This window comes from Marmota monax, unplaced genomic scaffold (genome assembly GCF_021218885.2).
Source record: "Marmota monax isolate L192 unplaced genomic scaffold, Marmota_monax_Labrador192_F-V1.1 WCK01_AAM20220418_F8-fsc00021, whole genome shotgun sequence".
Taxonomy (NCBI): Eukaryota; Metazoa; Chordata; class Mammalia; order Rodentia; family Sciuridae; genus Marmota; species Marmota monax.
Genome location: NW_026695228.1, coordinates 15784413 through 15803336, shown reverse-complemented (window position 1 = coordinate 15803336; position 18924 = coordinate 15784413). Strand labels below are relative to the sequence as shown.

The 18924-nt window shown below is 38.8% G+C and overlaps 1 protein-coding gene and 1 long non-coding RNA gene across 2 annotated transcripts in view; one reads left to right on the top strand and one right to left on the bottom strand.

The window, feature by feature from the left end:
• Nucleotides 1-18924, top strand: part of Ano10 (anoctamin 10) — a 191851-nt gene that overhangs the window by 130109 nt on the left and 42818 nt on the right. Inside the window, exon 12 of the mRNA XM_046437177.2 lies at nt 2622-2738. Within this exon, the coding sequence (XP_046293133.1) occupies nt 2622-2738 (117 nt within the window). The remainder of the gene's footprint in view (nt 1-2621; nt 2739-18924) is intronic.
• LOC131423893 (uncharacterized) lies at nt 2623-17483 on the bottom strand. Its single transcript, XR_009226029.1, has 3 exons — nt 17205-17483; nt 7907-8008; nt 2623-2753 (listed from the first exon to the last, which is right to left on the bottom strand). It is a non-coding gene; the product is annotated as an uncharacterized LOC131423893 (long non-coding RNA).

Here is an 18924-nt window from a genome sequence, read left to right as displayed (position 1 = left end):
GGATAAAAGATACCAGTTAGCAGGATATGGAGGGTCTGATTTACCTCTCCGGACTATGGAGCCACATTGGATTCTTTCTTCTTCTCTTTGCCCCTTTTCCTCAAAGTCATCCCTGTGCCACTGAAGCTGCATGTGTCTCCCTCACCACAGTCCCAGGCATTCAGTGCTATTTGCCAAGAGTGAGGATGAGGTGGACATCGAGAAGGGATTTGCTAGCTCTGACTAATTAAATTAATTAACCAGTGTCTGTGAACAGTTGACATTCCTTGGCCTTCCCAGTGGTGTTTTTCACTTTTTAAAAATGATGTGTATTAAAACAAATATGTAGTTCTACTTATAATTGGTGGAATTTCTGGAAGTATAGCAAAGTAGGGGGTGGGAATCAAAATGATAGATAGGGGGAGGTTAGAAAGTGGTGGATGGCAGCCACATCTTAGCTTCTGTCCCTACATAAGTGTTCTCTACATACTTGAATAAGTATGAAGTGACCACTTCATTCAGCTTTTATTCTTGTACTCCATATATAAAAGCTGGATTCTCTGTAGGTTGTCTTGTTTTGGTCTGTTTACTGGGCAGGTAGGTAATAGTGACTATATAGAGTTAGGAGCCTGGCAGGGCATATATAATTTATTTATTAAGGGAGGAATTCCTGTGTTATCTTTTTACATAAAGTTTCCCCTCATATTAATGCATGTTCATTAAAGTCTAAGGATAGAGAGATCACGCATGCCACCATCCAAAGAAAACCACTGTGGAGACATTTTAAGAAAATAAATTATAGAGAATTAATCATAAAAGTATGTTGATATATGTACTTAAATCAGTTTCAGTGCTCTCATGTTTGAATTAATATTGCCAAATCAGTGCCAGCTGTTTTAGTTCATGAGAGTTGTAAATAGTTCCTATGGAAACCATGTCACTAAGGTCTGTGGCAGCCTTGCTCAGTCAGATAGCCAGTCTGAGCACACCTTCCAGATGGCTTGCCCAAGGGAAGCGTGTTCTTCCTCAGCAGGATCATTTTGTTTTGTTTTGTTTTTTAAACCAATTCCCACCAAGACGCTGAGGAAGAGGAAATGGGTACAGATTTGTTAGGAGAGATGGAAAGGGGGCAGTGACGTGGTCTTCATGGGGCTTTGGCAACCTAAGGCCACCCAGTTTCTGAAAAATATGAAAGACTTTTTTTAATCTACTAAATTATTTATTTCTTATTTGATATGTCAACTGAAGAGAACATCTTACATTAAATTATACCTCAGTACTCTAATAGAATAAAATAATGGTGCAGCATAGCCTTTTCTTAATTGTTTATTCTCTGTAGATTATATCCAGGTTCTTGTTAATTGAATTCATTCAGTTCAGAAATACAGTATTTGATATCATCTGATCTAGGCTGTACCATCTAGTTTTCCTGCTCTTGATCCCTCAGCATGTTCCAGTGTCACCCTTGGTCATGGTGGGCAGGACCTGCCTAACCCTGGTCCACTCCAGACCTCTTGCCTGGCCTGACCAGTCTTCTGATTGAATTATTGCTTGTTGTGGCATTTCCCATGTCATGCTTCTCCCAGGAGTTATCTACTTACTATTTATTCCTCATCCTTCTTTTGATAATGTCACAGTAAAGAATTCATTTAATTTTTTTTAACTGTCTTCTTTTTCTGTTGATTGTGTAACATTTCTTGAAGGATAATCTGTCTCCTTCATTGATTTTCTTAATGCCTTTTAATTATTTCTTACTTTTAAAAGTACATAGCAGTTAATGTTTTGTAATTCATGCTGTCATCACAGATGCTTTATTCTTTTGATTGCTCAGATATCTGTGGGTGTGGATCCTAGATCACAGGTGATGCTAGGTTTGGAGAAGCATCAATAAGTTGAAGCTAGATGTCTGAAGAGCACGGTTGCCAATAGAAGCAATATCTTTGGGTTAATTTTAAATCTCACATCATTATATAATAGAGAACTGGTCATGATGCTAATGTAGAAGGGAAACAACAGCCAGGTTTTAGATTTTCTATATTTTCATGGAAACACGTTACATTTCTCAGTATTGATCCTTCTATATGTGGAGTCAGCAGCATAAGGTTACAATCAGTTATCATCAATCATTTAATCAATATTTGTGGTTATCATGTCATGAAAGAAATTGCACCAGACACGAAGGGGAGGCGGAGGGTTTAAGGCACCTTGTATCGAAGACACAAGAACATTGACTGAAGCTCATCCTGTGCTGCAGCACCGAGGGATATTGTTGGGCAGAGAATGGATCAGCTTGACAAATAGTGCACATTGAAATACATTGTTAAGGCTCAGGTAGAAAAAAAATTGTGGAAGACTTTGGAATAAACTTTATTTTTCTATAAAACATTGAGGGTGGCCTAGGATATCAATTTATGGTAAAAATTAATTTTAAAAGAATAAATCAAAATACATCAATCATAAGAGAATGGACTACAGTGGGGTGGACTAAATATAACTGATTAGTCTTTGATACTTCACAAGTCAATACTTAAAAAGTACCTAAGGTTAATGAAAAGAATCCCATACTGGGTAGGTTCCAATTTGTTTCCTTGCACACATGAGTGAGTGTTAGCATATCAACATATGCTCTTTCTTGTTTTCAGCATGCACTCCTGGCTTTAAAGTTTATACTTGCATTTGCCATACCTGATAAACCACGACATATCCAGATGAAACTGGCCAGATTGGAATTTGAGTCCTTGGAGGCACTCAAGCAGCAGGTAAGAGCAACTGTCCTGAAAAAAATGCCCAGCATTTCTTCAGCAAATGAGAGGAAGCATAATTCATGGGAGTCAAATGTTTTCTCTTGCATTGAATTACCAACTTAAATAAATCCAGAGGACTCCAGTTTAAGATGGCATAGCCAAACCAAAATCCTAATAACGTGAGCAACAAATAGGTTTGAAGGAGTAAACTAAGCATATGAAAAGATTCAAGCAATGTTAAATAAAGATTAGAACTAGCATTCAACCAAAGTACAGACAGAGAATTCAGAGAATCACCCTGGGGCTGCTCCCTATAGTTTCTAATTCTGCTCTATAGAGAAATCTTAGGGAAGGAGAAGTGAGTAAATAGAATCCTGAATAATATCCTGCGGAGAATGAGAAAGAATGAAAATGTGTGGGTAGAAGCAGCAAAAATTGCCATGAAAGGAGGAACTGCTTTTCCATTTTTTCCACATTCCACCAGATAACAGAGAGAGAACCAAAAAGCAGCCATGCTGGAGCTCATATTTGGGTGACTTTTCTGCTTGTAATAAGGAGACAGAAAATTCCTGGATGCCCAGAGCTAGTTATCTCTGGTAAGACATCGGGATTTAAGTACCAGAATCTATAAGGCAGTATCTTCTAAGGAGACGAGCTCTACATCTAGGACATCTTGGACAACAGTCTCGTCAGCCTTTTACCACTTTGCACAGGATTTTTTGTTTTGTTTTGTATGTTTGGAGAATTGAATGGGGAAAATATATAAAGAGGACCCGCACTAGCTGTCCCTCTTACAGAAGCAAGGAGGTCAAAGATAGCACAATAGACAGGGGATTCCCACGTTAAAGTACTATATGTCCCTGATTAGGTGGGGTCTCCCCAGAAGAGGGAGAGCCTGGCCCTGGACAGAGCTGTGCTCACGTTGATCACATAGCAGAGGAGAAGATCAAGGGACCTGTGCTCCTGAGTCTTAGGCAAGGTCACTTTTGGCACATGGGCTAGCCAGTGTGTTCACATCTTAAACCAAAACCCAGCATCATGCTCCATGGTGGAACCTGAAGCATTCACAGTCTTGGCAGGAGGCATGTTTTCTCCACTGGTACTCAGCCTTGTTCTGGAGATGCTTACCACAGCAACAGAGGAGAGGAAGAACTAAGAAACCCAGAAGTAACCTGAACTAGGCAAGTTCGTCATTACTAGAAAACTAGAAGATTATGTATCTAAAGGTCACAAGATAAAGTATTTAAAATAATAGGAAAATTTGGTAAGGAAGCAGGTTATAAAGTTTATATAAACTCATTTGTTTCCATTCATAAGAAATAATAACCAATTAAACATATTATCAAAGGAAAATTCTCATTTACAAAAGAAACCAAACATAAAACCTTTAGGTGATAATTTATGAACATAATGATCTAAATTAAGAATATTTTTAGTGATGGGCTTGTGGCTCGGTGGTAGAGCTCTTGCCTAGTGTGTATGAAGCCCTGGGTTCGATTCTCAGCACCACATATAAATAAATAAAATAAAGATCCATTGACAACTAAAAAATATTTTTTAAAAAGAATATTTTTAAAACTCTCCTGATATTTAAAAAAAAAATTCAATCCTGTGAAAATGAAATGACAGGCCAGGAGCAATGGCTCTCAACCACCTCCCAGCAATTCAGGAAGCTGAGAAGGAGTATTGCAAGTTTAAGGTGAGCCTGGGCAGCTTGTGAGACCCTGTCTTAAAAATACATACATATATAAATAAGTAAATTTAAAAAATAAATGCAGTCCCAATTCAAATATGTAGAAATAAACATTTGAAAACAGCAAGAATACTTCCAAAAATGAAGAAAAAGTCCCAAGCTCTGTCAAATAGTAAAGCATTATGAATAATACAGTAATCATAATAATTAGATACATTTTTAATATGGGTGTAAATGAACAGATCAATAAAATAGAGCAGAATTCCTAAATGGACCCAAATAAAACTGGGAATTTAGTTGATATTAAAAGTGACAAATATGTTAGTGGAAAAAAGAAGATATTATGTGGTTTGAGACAAAGAGCTGTTTTGGAAAATCACTGCATTTTATTTGTTTTATTACTTATGAATCCCCTTCCTCCAGCCTCAGATACAGATGGTTGAAGGATTCAAATAGAAAAACTTGAACCATAAAAAGTATATTAAAAAGCCTGGGGATATCTTCCAATGGGAGGTGCTTTCCTAATTAGAACCCCAAACCCAAATCTTAAAGGACAATTTAAAGCTTCTATATGACCAAAAAAAAAAAATGAACTCAAAGGAATTGGGCAAACTGGGAAAATATCTGCATATGTCACAAAGGATTACTATCTTTAGTTCAAAAAAAGTCTCTACAAACCGAATCTGGTAATTAAAGGGTAAAGAATGAAGAAATGCTTAACCTCATACAAAATTAAAGAAATGTAAATTCACACACCAGTGAAATGCCACATTCTGTTCTATTAGGAAATGTTGTTGATAACCCACTGTCATTGGATATGAGAAATGGACATTCTTTTATGTACTGTTGGCAGAGGTGTAAATTGCTTCAGCCTTTCTCGAATGCAGTTGAATCACGATTTGAATTATTCTGCAACACAGAAATGATTCTTGCTAAGGTTATGGCTGTATCTGCAGTGTATCAAAATATAGTTGCAGAGACATTTTTACTAGCAGAAATCTGGAGACAACAAATTCTTCTAATTAAATAAATGATGGTATATTCATATAATAAAACCATGATCCTATCTTAAAAGAAATTTGTGCTGGTGTGTGTATGTGTATTTGTACATGCATGCATGCACACACACACATATGCACTGGCTGTAAGTAGAAAAAAACAAGACACAGAAATACAATCGCCTTTGAGTCAAATTACAAAAGGAAAAAGGGAAGCAAAGAAAAAGGAATGACTACTGATAGGTGCATTTGTTTTTCTTGGAAGAGCTCACAGCAAACTCCATATGGTAGATACCTTTGAGGAGAGTGATTAGATTTTCCTTTCCATATACAGTTTGAATTTTCTGACTATGTATGTCTTACTTTTTTGAAGTCAAAAGTAATTCTCGGGAGGGGGGGGTCTTATTTGCCATTTGTTATCAGTACACTTTTCGGCACTTAAAAGGTTAATGTAAGTAAATAGGGAATGATCCTCATGTTGGTGATTTGAATAATTCCTTAAGCCATTTTTTGGACACATGTGGGCACATGTGAGCACATCCTCCACTTTCCCTTCTCTTTCCTCCTCTATTCCCTGCCCCACACTCATCGTAAGCCCTTTTTCCCCCTTAGAAAAAGTACACATCAGGTGAAATAGAATAAACTTTATTTTAACATCAAATAAATTTTTTGCATTAAGTTTGTGGCTATGAATCAAGTATGGAGACCAAGTAGCAATATGAGGCAAATGAGGTTTGTTTGTAAATTCCTCTGTAAACCTCTCAATTAAGGTCAGAGAGACATCAAGACAGGAGGACAGACCCATGGGCTGGGAATTTCAAGTGTTTTAAAGTATATGCTTTGCATTTGTTTGAAGGAGAGACAGAGTGAGGGCCAGAAAAATAGGATGGACAGAGAAGGGTAGGCAGAGTGTAGCGCCTCCAAACAGCCATGCTCCTCCGACTTTGGTAGGAACATGTGGGTGCAGATAGTTTTAGGGCCCGGGTTTTCAGATGTTTGGTTTGTTATACATGTACTGTTTCCTAAGATGTTAACTGCCCAAGGATGCCCCTGTGTCCTGCTGGCCATCCTGGCCACTTCTCCTTTCTTGATGGCCCTTGTCCCACTTTTCAGAAGAAAGGAGCACCTCCCTTCTATAATGAGCCTTACCCTTTGCCTGGATCCCAGTATGAAAACCTCTCAGGTGACAGAACCTTTTAAAATGGAGATGTTAGAGGCTAAGCTGAGTTCAGTAAAGCACCCCCCCCCCAATCACCAAAGCCAAATCCTTCTCTTTAAGAGATGAATCTCTTCAGTGTATCCAAAAAGTTATGTTCAGCAGTTGTAAGAATATTTATTTTTAACACTTACAGAGAGAGATGTATGTCACATGGAATTTTAAAAGCTTTTAAATTTCAACTTATACTATTATAGCTAAGTATGAGAGAGTGCTTTATAAAGACTTTAAAGCAAAAAAAAAAAAAATTCTAGGATAAAATTCCTTGAATGAAAATATGATTTCAGTGAGGGGGAAAAATTTAACTATTAATTAAGAGCATATTTATGTATTTTTCAAATGGATGGTGATGGATTTCATATCACTACAATATGAAAAATCCTTTGAATGGCTTTAAAAGTATGACTTTATTTTTGTGCTGATAGTTATCATATGCTAGAAAATATATTTCACATCTGTTAATTTATGATGAAAATTTAGGTGTTCAGTCAGAATGGTGGTTATCAAGAATACACACAGTATTAAATGTTGGAGAGGATGTGGAGAGAAAGGAACATTTTTACACTGTTAGTGGGATTGTAAATTAATACAACCACTATGGAAATCAATATGTGATTCCTCAAAAGGCTGGGCATGGAACCACCATATGATCCAGCCATACCACTTCTTGGTATTATTCTGAAGAATTAAAGTCATCATATTATAGTAATACATGCATACCCATGTGTATAGCAGCACAATTCAAAATAGTCAAACTATGTAATCAACCTCAGAGTCCATCAACAGATGAATGAATGGAGAAAATGGAGTACATATATAAAATGGTATTTTATTCAGACATAAATTAAAAAATGAAATTATGGCACTTTCAGGAAAAATGGATGGAACTAGAGACCATTAGGTAAAGAATAAGCCAAACTCAAAAGATCAAGTGTTGTATGTGGGAGATGGAGAGGTAAAAGGCCAAGAAAGGTTATGGGGTGAGAGCATGGGTCTCATGGAAATCAAAGGGAGATCAGTGGATGAAAGGAATCAGGGAATGGGAGAAGGGCAAGGTGGAGGGTAGTTTAGGGAGTGATATGGCCAAGTTATAATACCATTATTATGTGCAACTATAATGTACCAATAAAAATACTAAAAAGAGGAAGAAAAAAAAATGTGTGTTGAAAAAAACTTGAGGTGTTGGTTTAAAGTTGTGTGGGAAGGTACATGTTTTAGCTTATTCATTGCTGTGACTAAAAGATTGACACAAGAACAATTTTAGAGGAGGACTCACGGTTTCAGATGTCTTAGCCCATAGACAGCTGGCTCCATTCCTCAGGGCTCGAGGTGAGGCAGAACATCATGGCAGAAGAGTGTGGTGAAGGGAAGTGGCTCACTTGATGATCAGGAAACAGAGAAAGATTCCATTTGCCATATAGAAAATACATACCCCAAAGGCATGCTCCCCCCACCATGCCCACCTTCAGCCATACCTTACCCACCTTCAGTTACCGCTCAGTTAAATCCATTGGGAATTAATTTATTTATTGGGTCAAGGCTTCCTTCCATAGCCCAATCATTTCACATCTGAATGTTCTTGAAAATGCCATGATTTCATTTTTTTATTTATGACTGAATATAATACCATTGTATATATGTACCCCATTTTCTCCATTCATTCATCTGTTGATGGACTCTGAGTTGGTTACATGAGCTTTGTTTCTCCAATGATTATATTTTTGGTGATGTTTGTAGGTTATGGCAGGCAGATTCCTGACTAGTGTGTACATGTTTAATTCAATGTCAAGACAAGATCTTGCCTTGTGTTAATAATCTTTCCCCTCAGTATTTCATGTTACCACAGCTTTATATAAAAAGCAAAAAATGTTTTTATTGATCTCTGTTATGATTAACATGCTTCAAGGTCATTAAATACATTTACCTGAAGGCCTGAGGCAGGGCTGTTGTTTTCTGCTGGGGTGTCAGGGTGTGTATTTACTGTGGCCATGGCTGAGTGACATCTCCAGTCAGCTCTGAGACTCCTTCAGAAGCACTGTTCCTGACAGCGGGCAAGCCATAACTCCAAAGGAAAGTTTATTTACACTCATCTTAATTGACAAATGAAAACTGGCCAAAATTCTACCTCGCGTTACTTGAAAAGAAGAAAAAAATCTAAGAGATTTTAAGTTTCTTTGGAGTTTTTTCCTCCTGAGGACATAGATGTGATTCTCTATTAACAGTCTCTTGTAAGAAAAGGTGATTTGGATGCTGATATTGCTCTTATGTTCTGGAGAGACAGAGAATTGTCAATTGGGCTTTGACTTGGTGTTATTTACCACATGCCTTCAAATAGGACATCTCTGGCTTCTTCTAAAGAGGATTTTTCCCCTCAGTACTGAGGTGGGAACCCATGTTCTACCACTGATTCACACCCCAGCCTCAAGATGGTTTTTAAGCTCTCTGTGCCAAAGAAAGGGCAGGAGGCCATGATGAGTACTGTGGTCAGGATCTCTCAGCATCGAACAAACTCAGGAAGAGCGCTCCTCCCTTCCTGTCTCTACTTTTTTCTTTTCTTGTAATTATTAATCTGAGAATCAAAGTTTGGACAGAAGATCCAGTAGCAGTGGCTTCCTTCTTGCTGACCTAAGGCTTTGCCACCTTCTTGCTGACCTAAGGCTTTGCCACAAGGCCCACACTGCTGCGAGGGCCCGCAGTTCGTGCTGCTATCAGGGAGAGACAAAGATTTTTCCTAGTCTCACAGCCCAGGGGGTCCAGAAGGACCAGAAGGTCAGCACCACCTCATGCTTTTCAAAGAGTGGAGCTAATTGGCAAGGCCTTTGGTTTACCTGCTGAACTGGAGCCATTTCTAGGATGTAGATTTTTTTTTTCTCCTTTGCTTTCCTGTGACATTTTACCATCTGCTTTGTAACTAAGTGTAGCCTCAACTCACTGGGCTGCTCCCCTGGGCCAAAAGCAGAGACAGCTTCTGCTGGGTCCCCGACCCAGATTAAAAAAAAAAATAGAGTAACTGAAAATATATATATTTAAGAGTGCATCTCATTAATGATCTGTCCTGTCCCTGGACCTTGTGACTGTTAAGTGACTAGAAATTGATAGTAGCCTGTCAATAGAAATTGTTAATAGTTATAATTATTATATTATATTTAATTTATGCTTGAATTTTTCTAGTTTTCAACTCAATTCCTATTTTATGGACAAGGTATGATTGAGAAATTTAAGTCATCAGACAGTTTTTGAATAATGCTGTTTTTTGTTGTTGTTTGTATTTGGTACTAAGGATTGAACCCAGGGCTTTGTGCATGCTACACAAGTGCTCTTCTCACTGAGCTGTGCCTCCAGCCCTTTTTACACTTTTTTACTTTGAGTCAGGGTCTGGCTAAGTCACTGAGGTTGGCCTTGAACTTGTGATTCTCCTGCATCAACTCCCGAGTTGCTGGGATTACAGGTGTGTGCCACTGAGCCTGCCAAGGTTGTGTATTTTAAATGTAAAACTTTTGAAAAACACATGTATCTGGACTCTGTGCCCTGAACACACTGATTCCCTAAATCTAAGGTGGGACCCAAGAACCTACATTTTAAGAAAACCTCCCCCTTACTACATCTCTCTGCCAAACGCCACCCTGCAGCAACAAAAAGTCCTGAGTTCAGATGAGTGAGTGTGTGAGCGAGTATGCTCTGGACCAGGTTCACAAAACCTTTTTTTTTTTTTTTTTGCTTTATAAAGTCAAAGACTCATCCCATGGTCTTGGAAAGGCCCAGAAATCAACCTTTTAACCAGAGCAAATGATCCTGAGGCAGGAGCTCACGTGGAGAAGTGCCCTGTATAGTCAACTGTTTCTCTAGCCATGGGAGGGGTGGCAGTGAAAGCAATAGAGAACATGGAAGGAAATGTCCTGCAAACAGAGCTTTTTCCATTTCAAATAGGAAACTGCAGTGTTTCCAAATATATAGGCAAATTAGAAACATTTAAAGGTGAGAGGCCAACTGAGGAAAGTAAAACAGTTTGCTTTGCAAAGGGCATCTTCAAATGATCAGGCTTCAGTAGGTTGAGACCTTTAAGAAGAATTCTACACGGTAAATACCATCCTAGTGATGCCCTTTTATTTCTATTCAAATTGATTTATTCAACTCTCAGTCATTTTAAGATCCAATTAAAAATAGAAAGGAGTCTTATCCAGGAACCATTTGATAACTTGATGGCCTGGAGCACAAGGACACAACATCCTAGAGCTGTCACCACTTAACCAGCCCAGGCAACCAGCCCTCCCTAAGCCAGGGAACACATCCCAGCCAAGGATCAGGGTCAGCTGCCTGGAGCCTCTGAGAAAGGTAACAGCCTCAGGAGTCAGTTAAAAGAGCAAGATGAGGACCTTAAAAAGATATCACTATGCTTATTACAGCTCCCAGAAGCCTCAAGTCAGGCATGAGACTCCCAAGCCTCATCAAAAGTTCTTTGTTGGGCAGGGGGACTACTAGCTCAGGGGTAGAGCACTTGTCTAGCATGTGTGAGGCACTGAGTTTGATTCTCAGCACCACATAAAAAATAAATAATAAAGGCATTATGTCCATCTATAACTAATAAAATATTTTTTAGAAAAGTTCTTTGTTGGGCAGGGGGAAATAGCTCAGTGGTAGTACACTTGCCTAGTGTGTGTGACTCTGGGCACTGAGTTCAATCCCCAGCACCAGAAAAAAAAAATAATAACAACAACAACAACAAAAAAACACATTAATAGGGTTAAATGTGTTTTAACCATTTCCCCAACATTTCCTAAGAGCTTCTGAACTTTTCTTCCCCTGCTTTGTGCTCTCAAGTTATGGTAGATACATGAGCATTTTTAATGGAAAGTATGAGAATTCACAGCATAGAATGAGGGTGCTAAAGTGTTTGACTTGGGTAGACAATCACATAATGATTTGACAACATATATTCACATTAAATGTTTGTAGTAGGCTATATGGGGCTCTGCTGTCTGCTTGATCTTTCTGAAAATCTAAAGTTTCTAAAAACTAAAATTTAAAAAACAATGAAATTTTGAATCTGAAAAAAGAGCCTCTAAGAAAGCCAGTGTCCAGCAATGCCAGAACCACAGACTTTGGGGACAGGATGGTTCTCAGGTCTAAAGTCAGGTCTGGGTCCAGTAGGCTGGAGGTAAAGGGAAGCTAGAATTGACACTGTTTTCAGAGTTTGGGTGGCCATCTGATCCAGTGCCCCCACCCCAACCCGCCCACCCCAATTCTTCCTGTACCAGCAGCTTGTTCACAATCCTCTTCAGCCACTGAGCAGGTGACATGACCTTTCTGTGTTATAGTCTCCTTGACATTTGAATAGAGCCAAGGAATATGGTGCCTGCCTCATAAGATCAGAATGAGGCTGGAATGTGACAGTGTCAGGTGCACATGTGGAGTGCGGGGCATAGAATGCTGAGGGAGGAAGAGGATACCTCATGTGTGGACACCCTGGGTCACTTGGGGGACCCCAAGGAGTTCTAGGATAGAGTGGTACTCTAATGCCAGATCCAGATCTTGAGTCAGGATTGCACTTCTGCAGAAGTAATAGTCAAGAGGGCAACAGGAGAGGGCAGTAGTAACCGGCGTGTAGAGGTTGAGAACCAGAGCCAAGCACTGTTTTAAACCTCTGCACGTGCCAGTGACTCTTCAGAGCTGTTCTCGGGGCAAGGCCTGTCAGCCTGTCACAGGCTATTCTTCACACAGTAGATCTTTCTCCAGCTGATACATGATAACCTTCTTGAAAGGAGACTGATGCTCTTAACAATTATTGGCTCCTGTCCACCTCTTTTTAGTATCCTCTCCTGCCATTCTTCTTCTCACTTTTGGGTCTAGCAGGGCTCCCAGGCTCCCCTGCTGCTTGTAACTCTGACTACCCTTGACCTGCCCGCTGCGGTCAGCCTCCCCCATAGTGTGATGTAGGCCCTGCCCCCATTTCTGAGTGTGGCCCACTGTGTTTGGTTCTGCTTCCATCTCCCGTTTGAGTTGTGACATTCCCACCACCCAGGTGATACCTGGCACAGCGCAAGGCCTGGTGCCCAGCAGACTCTCAATAAATCTTTGCTTAATCAAGGTGAGGTTGTTGACTCATACATAGTTCAGAAGCCAGTGTATTAAATAAATTATGATGATGTCCTTGGATAAAAAGAGAAGAGTGTTAGAGTAAGTGCTCTAGCAAAAATGGAAGCAAGGCACATGACTTTCTGTGATCACTGGGGAAGAGAATGCTTTCTGAGGAGTCCCACACAGCGCTTCCAGACCCCATGCCTGTCCTTGACAAAGTTCGAGTACTTTTTTTTTTTTTTAATCAAAAAGAATGACTGCGGTTGACATCAGTAAAAGTGGTAGCTTCCTAAGACCGTAAAATAACCCCAAGTTCGGCCAGATGGAATTTGAAAACAATTTGTCCTTTGTACTTGTTAGCTAGAAAACCAACTAACAAATTCAGGCTCCAGAGCAGTCCTCTCTTACCACTGATGGCACACTTTCCCCCCTATGTTGTCGGTTCTCCCTTGAGAAAATTTCTTTAAGGCATCCAGATATTAAATAAGACTACAGCTCTTGAAAGCCTTTCTGATCTTTTTGGTCTCTCCCAGTAAAACAGTCTATGTGAGTTGCTGCTTATCTCCCTGATTTTCTAAGAAAAATTTAAAATCTGTATGTCTTAATTTTTCCCCCAGATGTAAGACGCATGGCCAAATCAGAACCAGATTTATTTTTACTTGTGTAACTACTAAATAGGCCACGATATGGAATAAAATTTATCATTTTCCTAGTTGCCATGCCAGTAGATCAGAAACAGTGTGAGTGGCAGGTGTGGAGGCACCAGTCCCTTCCACTGGGAAGGCCTCCAGGTCAATGTGCTGGGGAAGCTTTGGCTGTATGCTTTGGATAGTGTTCACATGTGTCACTAAAACCTATCTGTGTTTGTAAAGAATAAAATTTCTCCAAAACAAATTATTCTAGGTGATTCAGAATGCTTAAAACTGTGTGTTTAAAAACAACAACAAAAGATATATTCCAGTAAGACATGTAAGGTCCCCAGTCTCGGATTCTGTATTTATTAACAGTTCCGTGGCCATGAGGGCTAACAGATGTAAGAGTAGCTCTTGGTTTTCCTGGCTGGTTATCAACATACTCACTTTTTTACTAAATGATTTAGGATATTAAAGATTATACTGGTCAAACCAGAAGTTGTGAAGATGTGCTGTGTATAGAGCTCAGTGGTAGAGCACTCTTCTAGCTTGTACAAGGCCCTGGATTTGATCCCTATCACTGAAAAAAAAAAGTTATAAAGTTATAAAGAAATAGTTATAAAAAAGTTATAAAAAGTTATAAAAAAGTTATAAAAAGTTATAAAGAAATATGGTGGCGGCAATGGTTGTTACCAAACCCAGGTCCATTTACTTTCCACCAAAATAGGATTCAGTGAACCAAAGACAAGTTTCTGGACTAAGGAAAAAGATTCTTTGGTAATCCAGAAAGACAGAGAAGATGCTGGAGTAGCATCCTAAAAGAATAATCTTAACACAGTTATTGTTGTTGTTGTTTTTCTAGCATCTTTTATCTTTAGGAGTAAATCATTGATGAAAACAAATCTTTTAAATTTGCATTTGTCTTTAGAGGGAGTAGAAAGATTAGGGAAATGTTGGGTAAATTGACCTTGTACTGCTAGTTTAAATGATTAGTGAGGGCTCTGTGCTCAGGGAGGCAGGAGCTTTATCTCACAAAGTGTAACCCAAGTGCCATGTATTTAATACTTAAACATTGTTAAGATCTAAATTATGTATATTTCACCACATGCCACCTTTTATGTTATGACTGTGGACTTCATCAAGGTCAAAGATAATTTGTCTGTGACCACCTACTAGAAGCTTCCTGGGGCAGGATTACTTCAGATGAATTTGTATTTGTTGAGTGAGTGGATCATTAGTTAAATATATAACATTAGGGGAAAAATTTCATCCCTTTGTACTTTTTATAGTACTAAATGTTAGTCCTTGGAATTTGAAATTATCTTCCTTGTGTTATATTTGCATATGAAATTCAGGAAGCCATTATTGAACACTTATTATGGGTAGGAAGCCTTTTTTAAGGTTTGTTTATTACTATTGAACTGCTAAAATAGGAATTTTTTATTTAACATAATATCCAATATTATTTTCCATTGATTTACAGTGCTACAAGATTTCAGTGATGTGATTGAATGTTGTATCTTGCAATGATTGTAGGCCAAAGAAATTGGATTAAAAACATAGTGACCTATGGACTAAGGAATATGGACTTTTAAAGTAATCCCTGAGAACAGCACATTTGGTTAGCTGTCTCTTTCTCCAAAGGATAGAATTAAAGAAACAAGAAATGTTTGAATTTAAGAACTCTTTGAAATACTACCTTAAAGGAAAACAATCACTTCACACTAATAATGGTTCTGCCAACATAAATGATAATATTATGGTGAACATAAGTCAAAATGAAAATACAGATGCTAAAATTGAGTAACAAATATTAATTGACTACAGTTTGCCTTCCATATTTATGGTTTCTGTACCCACATGTTCAACAAACCTGAGATGGATACTATTATGAAAATAAATTGTGTCTTTAATAAACATATACAGACTTTTTCTCCATCATTATGTGCTGAACAATACTGTCTATTAACTATTTAGAGAGCATTTACATTGTGTTAGATATTAGCTGTGATCTGGAGATGTCTTACTTTATACAGTAGGGCTAGGGTGTAGCTCAGAGGTAGAACACTTGCCTCACATGTACATGGTCCTGGGTTCAAACCCCACTACCACACACACACACACACACACACTATATATATATATATATATATATATATATATATATATACACACACACACACACACACACATACACACACACACTCACATATACACACACAGAGAAGGATGTGCATAGATTATATGTAAATGCATTGCTATTTTATGTAAGGGATTTGAGTATCTACATATTTTTGGTGTCCATTGGCCCAAGGGGAAGGGTATGTGTGGCTGAAATAAAATCCCTCATACTGAGGGATGACTGTGTATTCTGTGATTGAAGTTCAGAAATAAAAACATCTCAGAAATTCTCTGCATTATATAATTGTCAAATGTTAGAGTTGAAAAATTCTAAAGAAATTATCCTATCCTATCCCCTGATTTTATAGTGTAGGGAATAGGTCTGTACCTATTGATGTCAGTTTCTAAGAGGGTCCTCAGTGATCCATGCTTCTTGGTAAGTGTACCTTTGGGAAGTCCCTTCCCACCTTGTATCTTAGTGTTATAGTAAGCAGTAAATATAATACTGCAAAATGGTGGTATGTCTCTTCCAAGGGTTGGTTATTTAAAACACACACACGTACACACACACACACACACTGGCTCTGCCCTTATTCCCTTGCCTTCAGGAAGCCAGCTCCATGTTGTAAGGACTCTGAAGCATCCAGAGGAGAGGCCCACATGACTAGGAACATGGCCTATTGTCAGCAGCCCTGTGAGCAAACCATCTTGGATACAGATTTTCTAGGCCAGGAGTTTCCAGATATTTTCTGTAAATTACCAGATAATAAATATTTTAAGCATATGTCTTATGTAGTCTCCATAATGACTATTCTGCTATGGTAGTCTAAAAATAGCCATAGGCAACATGTAAATGAAAAAGGATGACTGTGTTCTAATAAAACTTTATTTACAAAAACAGGCTTTGGGCCAGATTGGGCCTGTGGACTGTAGATTGCATCCATTCCTTAGCTTTAGCCGTGCCTTCAGATGACTATTTCCTGCCTCCATCCTCACTAAGCTTCACAGAAGTTCTGAGCCTGAGCTACCCAGCTGATTCCAAATTCCTGACCCACAGAAAATGTGAGATAACAAATGCTTTTATCAGTCCACTAAGCATTAGAATAATTTGTTATAAAATAGTAAATAATTAATGCACAAATCGTCCAGGAAAGGAAGCTGGTGACTTATGAACCAAGTTTGGCTCTGAGCTCATGATTGTGTTAGCTAGGTGGCAGGCATGGCATGGGGTTCTTAATCTGCCTACTCTCATGGAATAAAAAAGGGGCAAAAGGGAATTCGGGTAACATCCAACATCTGTAATCCCAGAGCCACACCTCACACCTGGGCTCTAGCTCTGAAGCCCTTTGTTGTCTGGGCAACCTCTCCCTCTGTAAATAGCAGCCAGTAAAGATTTAGCCCTTGGGCTCAGTTTTCCCACAGTTCTGTGTCACCTTAGTACTTCCAGCTTACCATCCAGGGAAGTTCCCTGGACTAGGATGCCACTGCTGTTGTTGCCATCCTATAGGCCTTGTTCCTGCCTCTTTATACAGTGACTGTGGCATTCATCAGAGCTGAGAGATGGGGACTTGCTCACTCTGACCCAGGATATAATAATACCCGAAATTTATACTCTTGATGAATTTTACTTTGACCGAGCACTAGCTTAATTCATCCTCACATAGTCTATAAGGATCTGGCTGTCAAGTCTAACTACAGCGTTTTATACTTGATTTTTAAATAAAATAAAATCACTTGGAAAAGTACCTGATAGCGTGGTTGGCACATAGCAGGTTCTAAAACAGCAGTTATCTTCCCTCTAAAATCTCTTTGAAGCTGGGTGAGACGACTCATGCCTGTAACTTCACCTACTGAGAGGCTGAGGCGGGAGGAATCCAAGTTCAAGGCCAGGTCAGGCAACTCAGTGAGACCCTGTCTCAAAAAAAAGGGAGGGGAATGGGGATGTAACTTAGTGGTAGAGCACCCCAAGTTCAACCCCCTGTACCGTAATAAATAAAATCCCTTTGAAATCGGAAATAATTTTCGAAGGGCTTTAGCTGGCATTATAAATAAATTAATGTGCTCATCATTAGGTACACAAAATGGGTGCTTGAAATAACTTGTCTCTTATCCACTGCATTGACGTCACACAGTCACCTCCCCAGAGTGGCTGATGAGTGACTATTTAAATCTATGAACCTGTTAGGTTAAGAGGATAGGTCTGGATTGATCGTGTGGTTTTTCCAAGATAACCATGAAATAAGATTTAGTATTAGATTTCCACTGGGTCATGTTTTCTAGACTTTTAACTAGACGTCCTTAGTGATGCCACTTACAAGTGAGATAAAATTGTGTGACAAGGTCTCTTGAAAAGTGGTAGAGCCGAGTGCAGAATGCCGGCCCCATTAAAATGCTATCAACTTGTGAAATTCTGTTCCCAGCACATCATCTTCTCTCTGTTTTTTCTATTCCTTTTATTTTCTTTAAAGCCCTTTTTTGGGGGGTGGGGGTGTGTGGATTTTGTTGTAATTTATTTATTTTTTGTGGTGCAGGGGATGGAACCCAGGGCCTCACACACACTAGGCAAGCATTTTGTCCCTGAGCTACATCCCCTTCTTTTTCCCTATTCTCAAAAAGTGGTTGGAGGCACACATGATTTCTTCCCCCTCCTGGTAAATTTTTTAGGATTGGGTTTTTTTGTTTTGTTTTCTTATTGGCTATGTTTTTTACATAGAATCTACAAGGCAGTTAGTATCTGCTAAGTAACTGTATTATCAGGACTGTGACTTTATATTCTTGATCTTTACCCCAACCAATTTGGAAAAAAAAAAAATCTCTTACCATTTGTTATTTGGAAAATAAATAGATCTCAAGGTTGTTTCTAATTCTTCATTCATGTTGCTTAAATCAATGTTTGTGTGGGTAATTTTGCAGACTCCTGTGTTTGAATTGTCCTAGAAAAAAATGATAGGCATATTTTTAATTTGCAAGTCTGGTTTTAGTCACAGGCATGAGAGAAAATGAACTGCCAAGTGTCTGGGGAGCACAGTGCCAACCCTCTCTGCTTTCACATGTGATAAGTATTGTTTTGATGAGAGGCAGAATAAATCCAGGTTGCTTTTTTTGTTGATGTTGTTCCCCTTCTTTCTTTTTTTCCTCTTGGACTAATGAGTTCACTTTTTAAGATGTAAGTTGTGGAAAACCATTTCTAGAAACATCAATCTGGTTTATTTGAACTTTATCCAGGATAGCTATCCTCAAATCGTGTCTGTTGAAAACCATGAGTGATTTTAACAGTTACAATCAGAGAAATTCACTAAGGAATTTTTATTCACAGACTATACCAAGACAATGGCCTTAAGTGAAGCTTTTCAGTTCATTGGGGGAAATAATCAAAATGTGCCAGGAATAGGATGGGTGCTTTGCTTGCCATGGTTTTAATAACGTGTCAAGTATATGTGTCTGGAATCCCAGCTTTCACCATTAC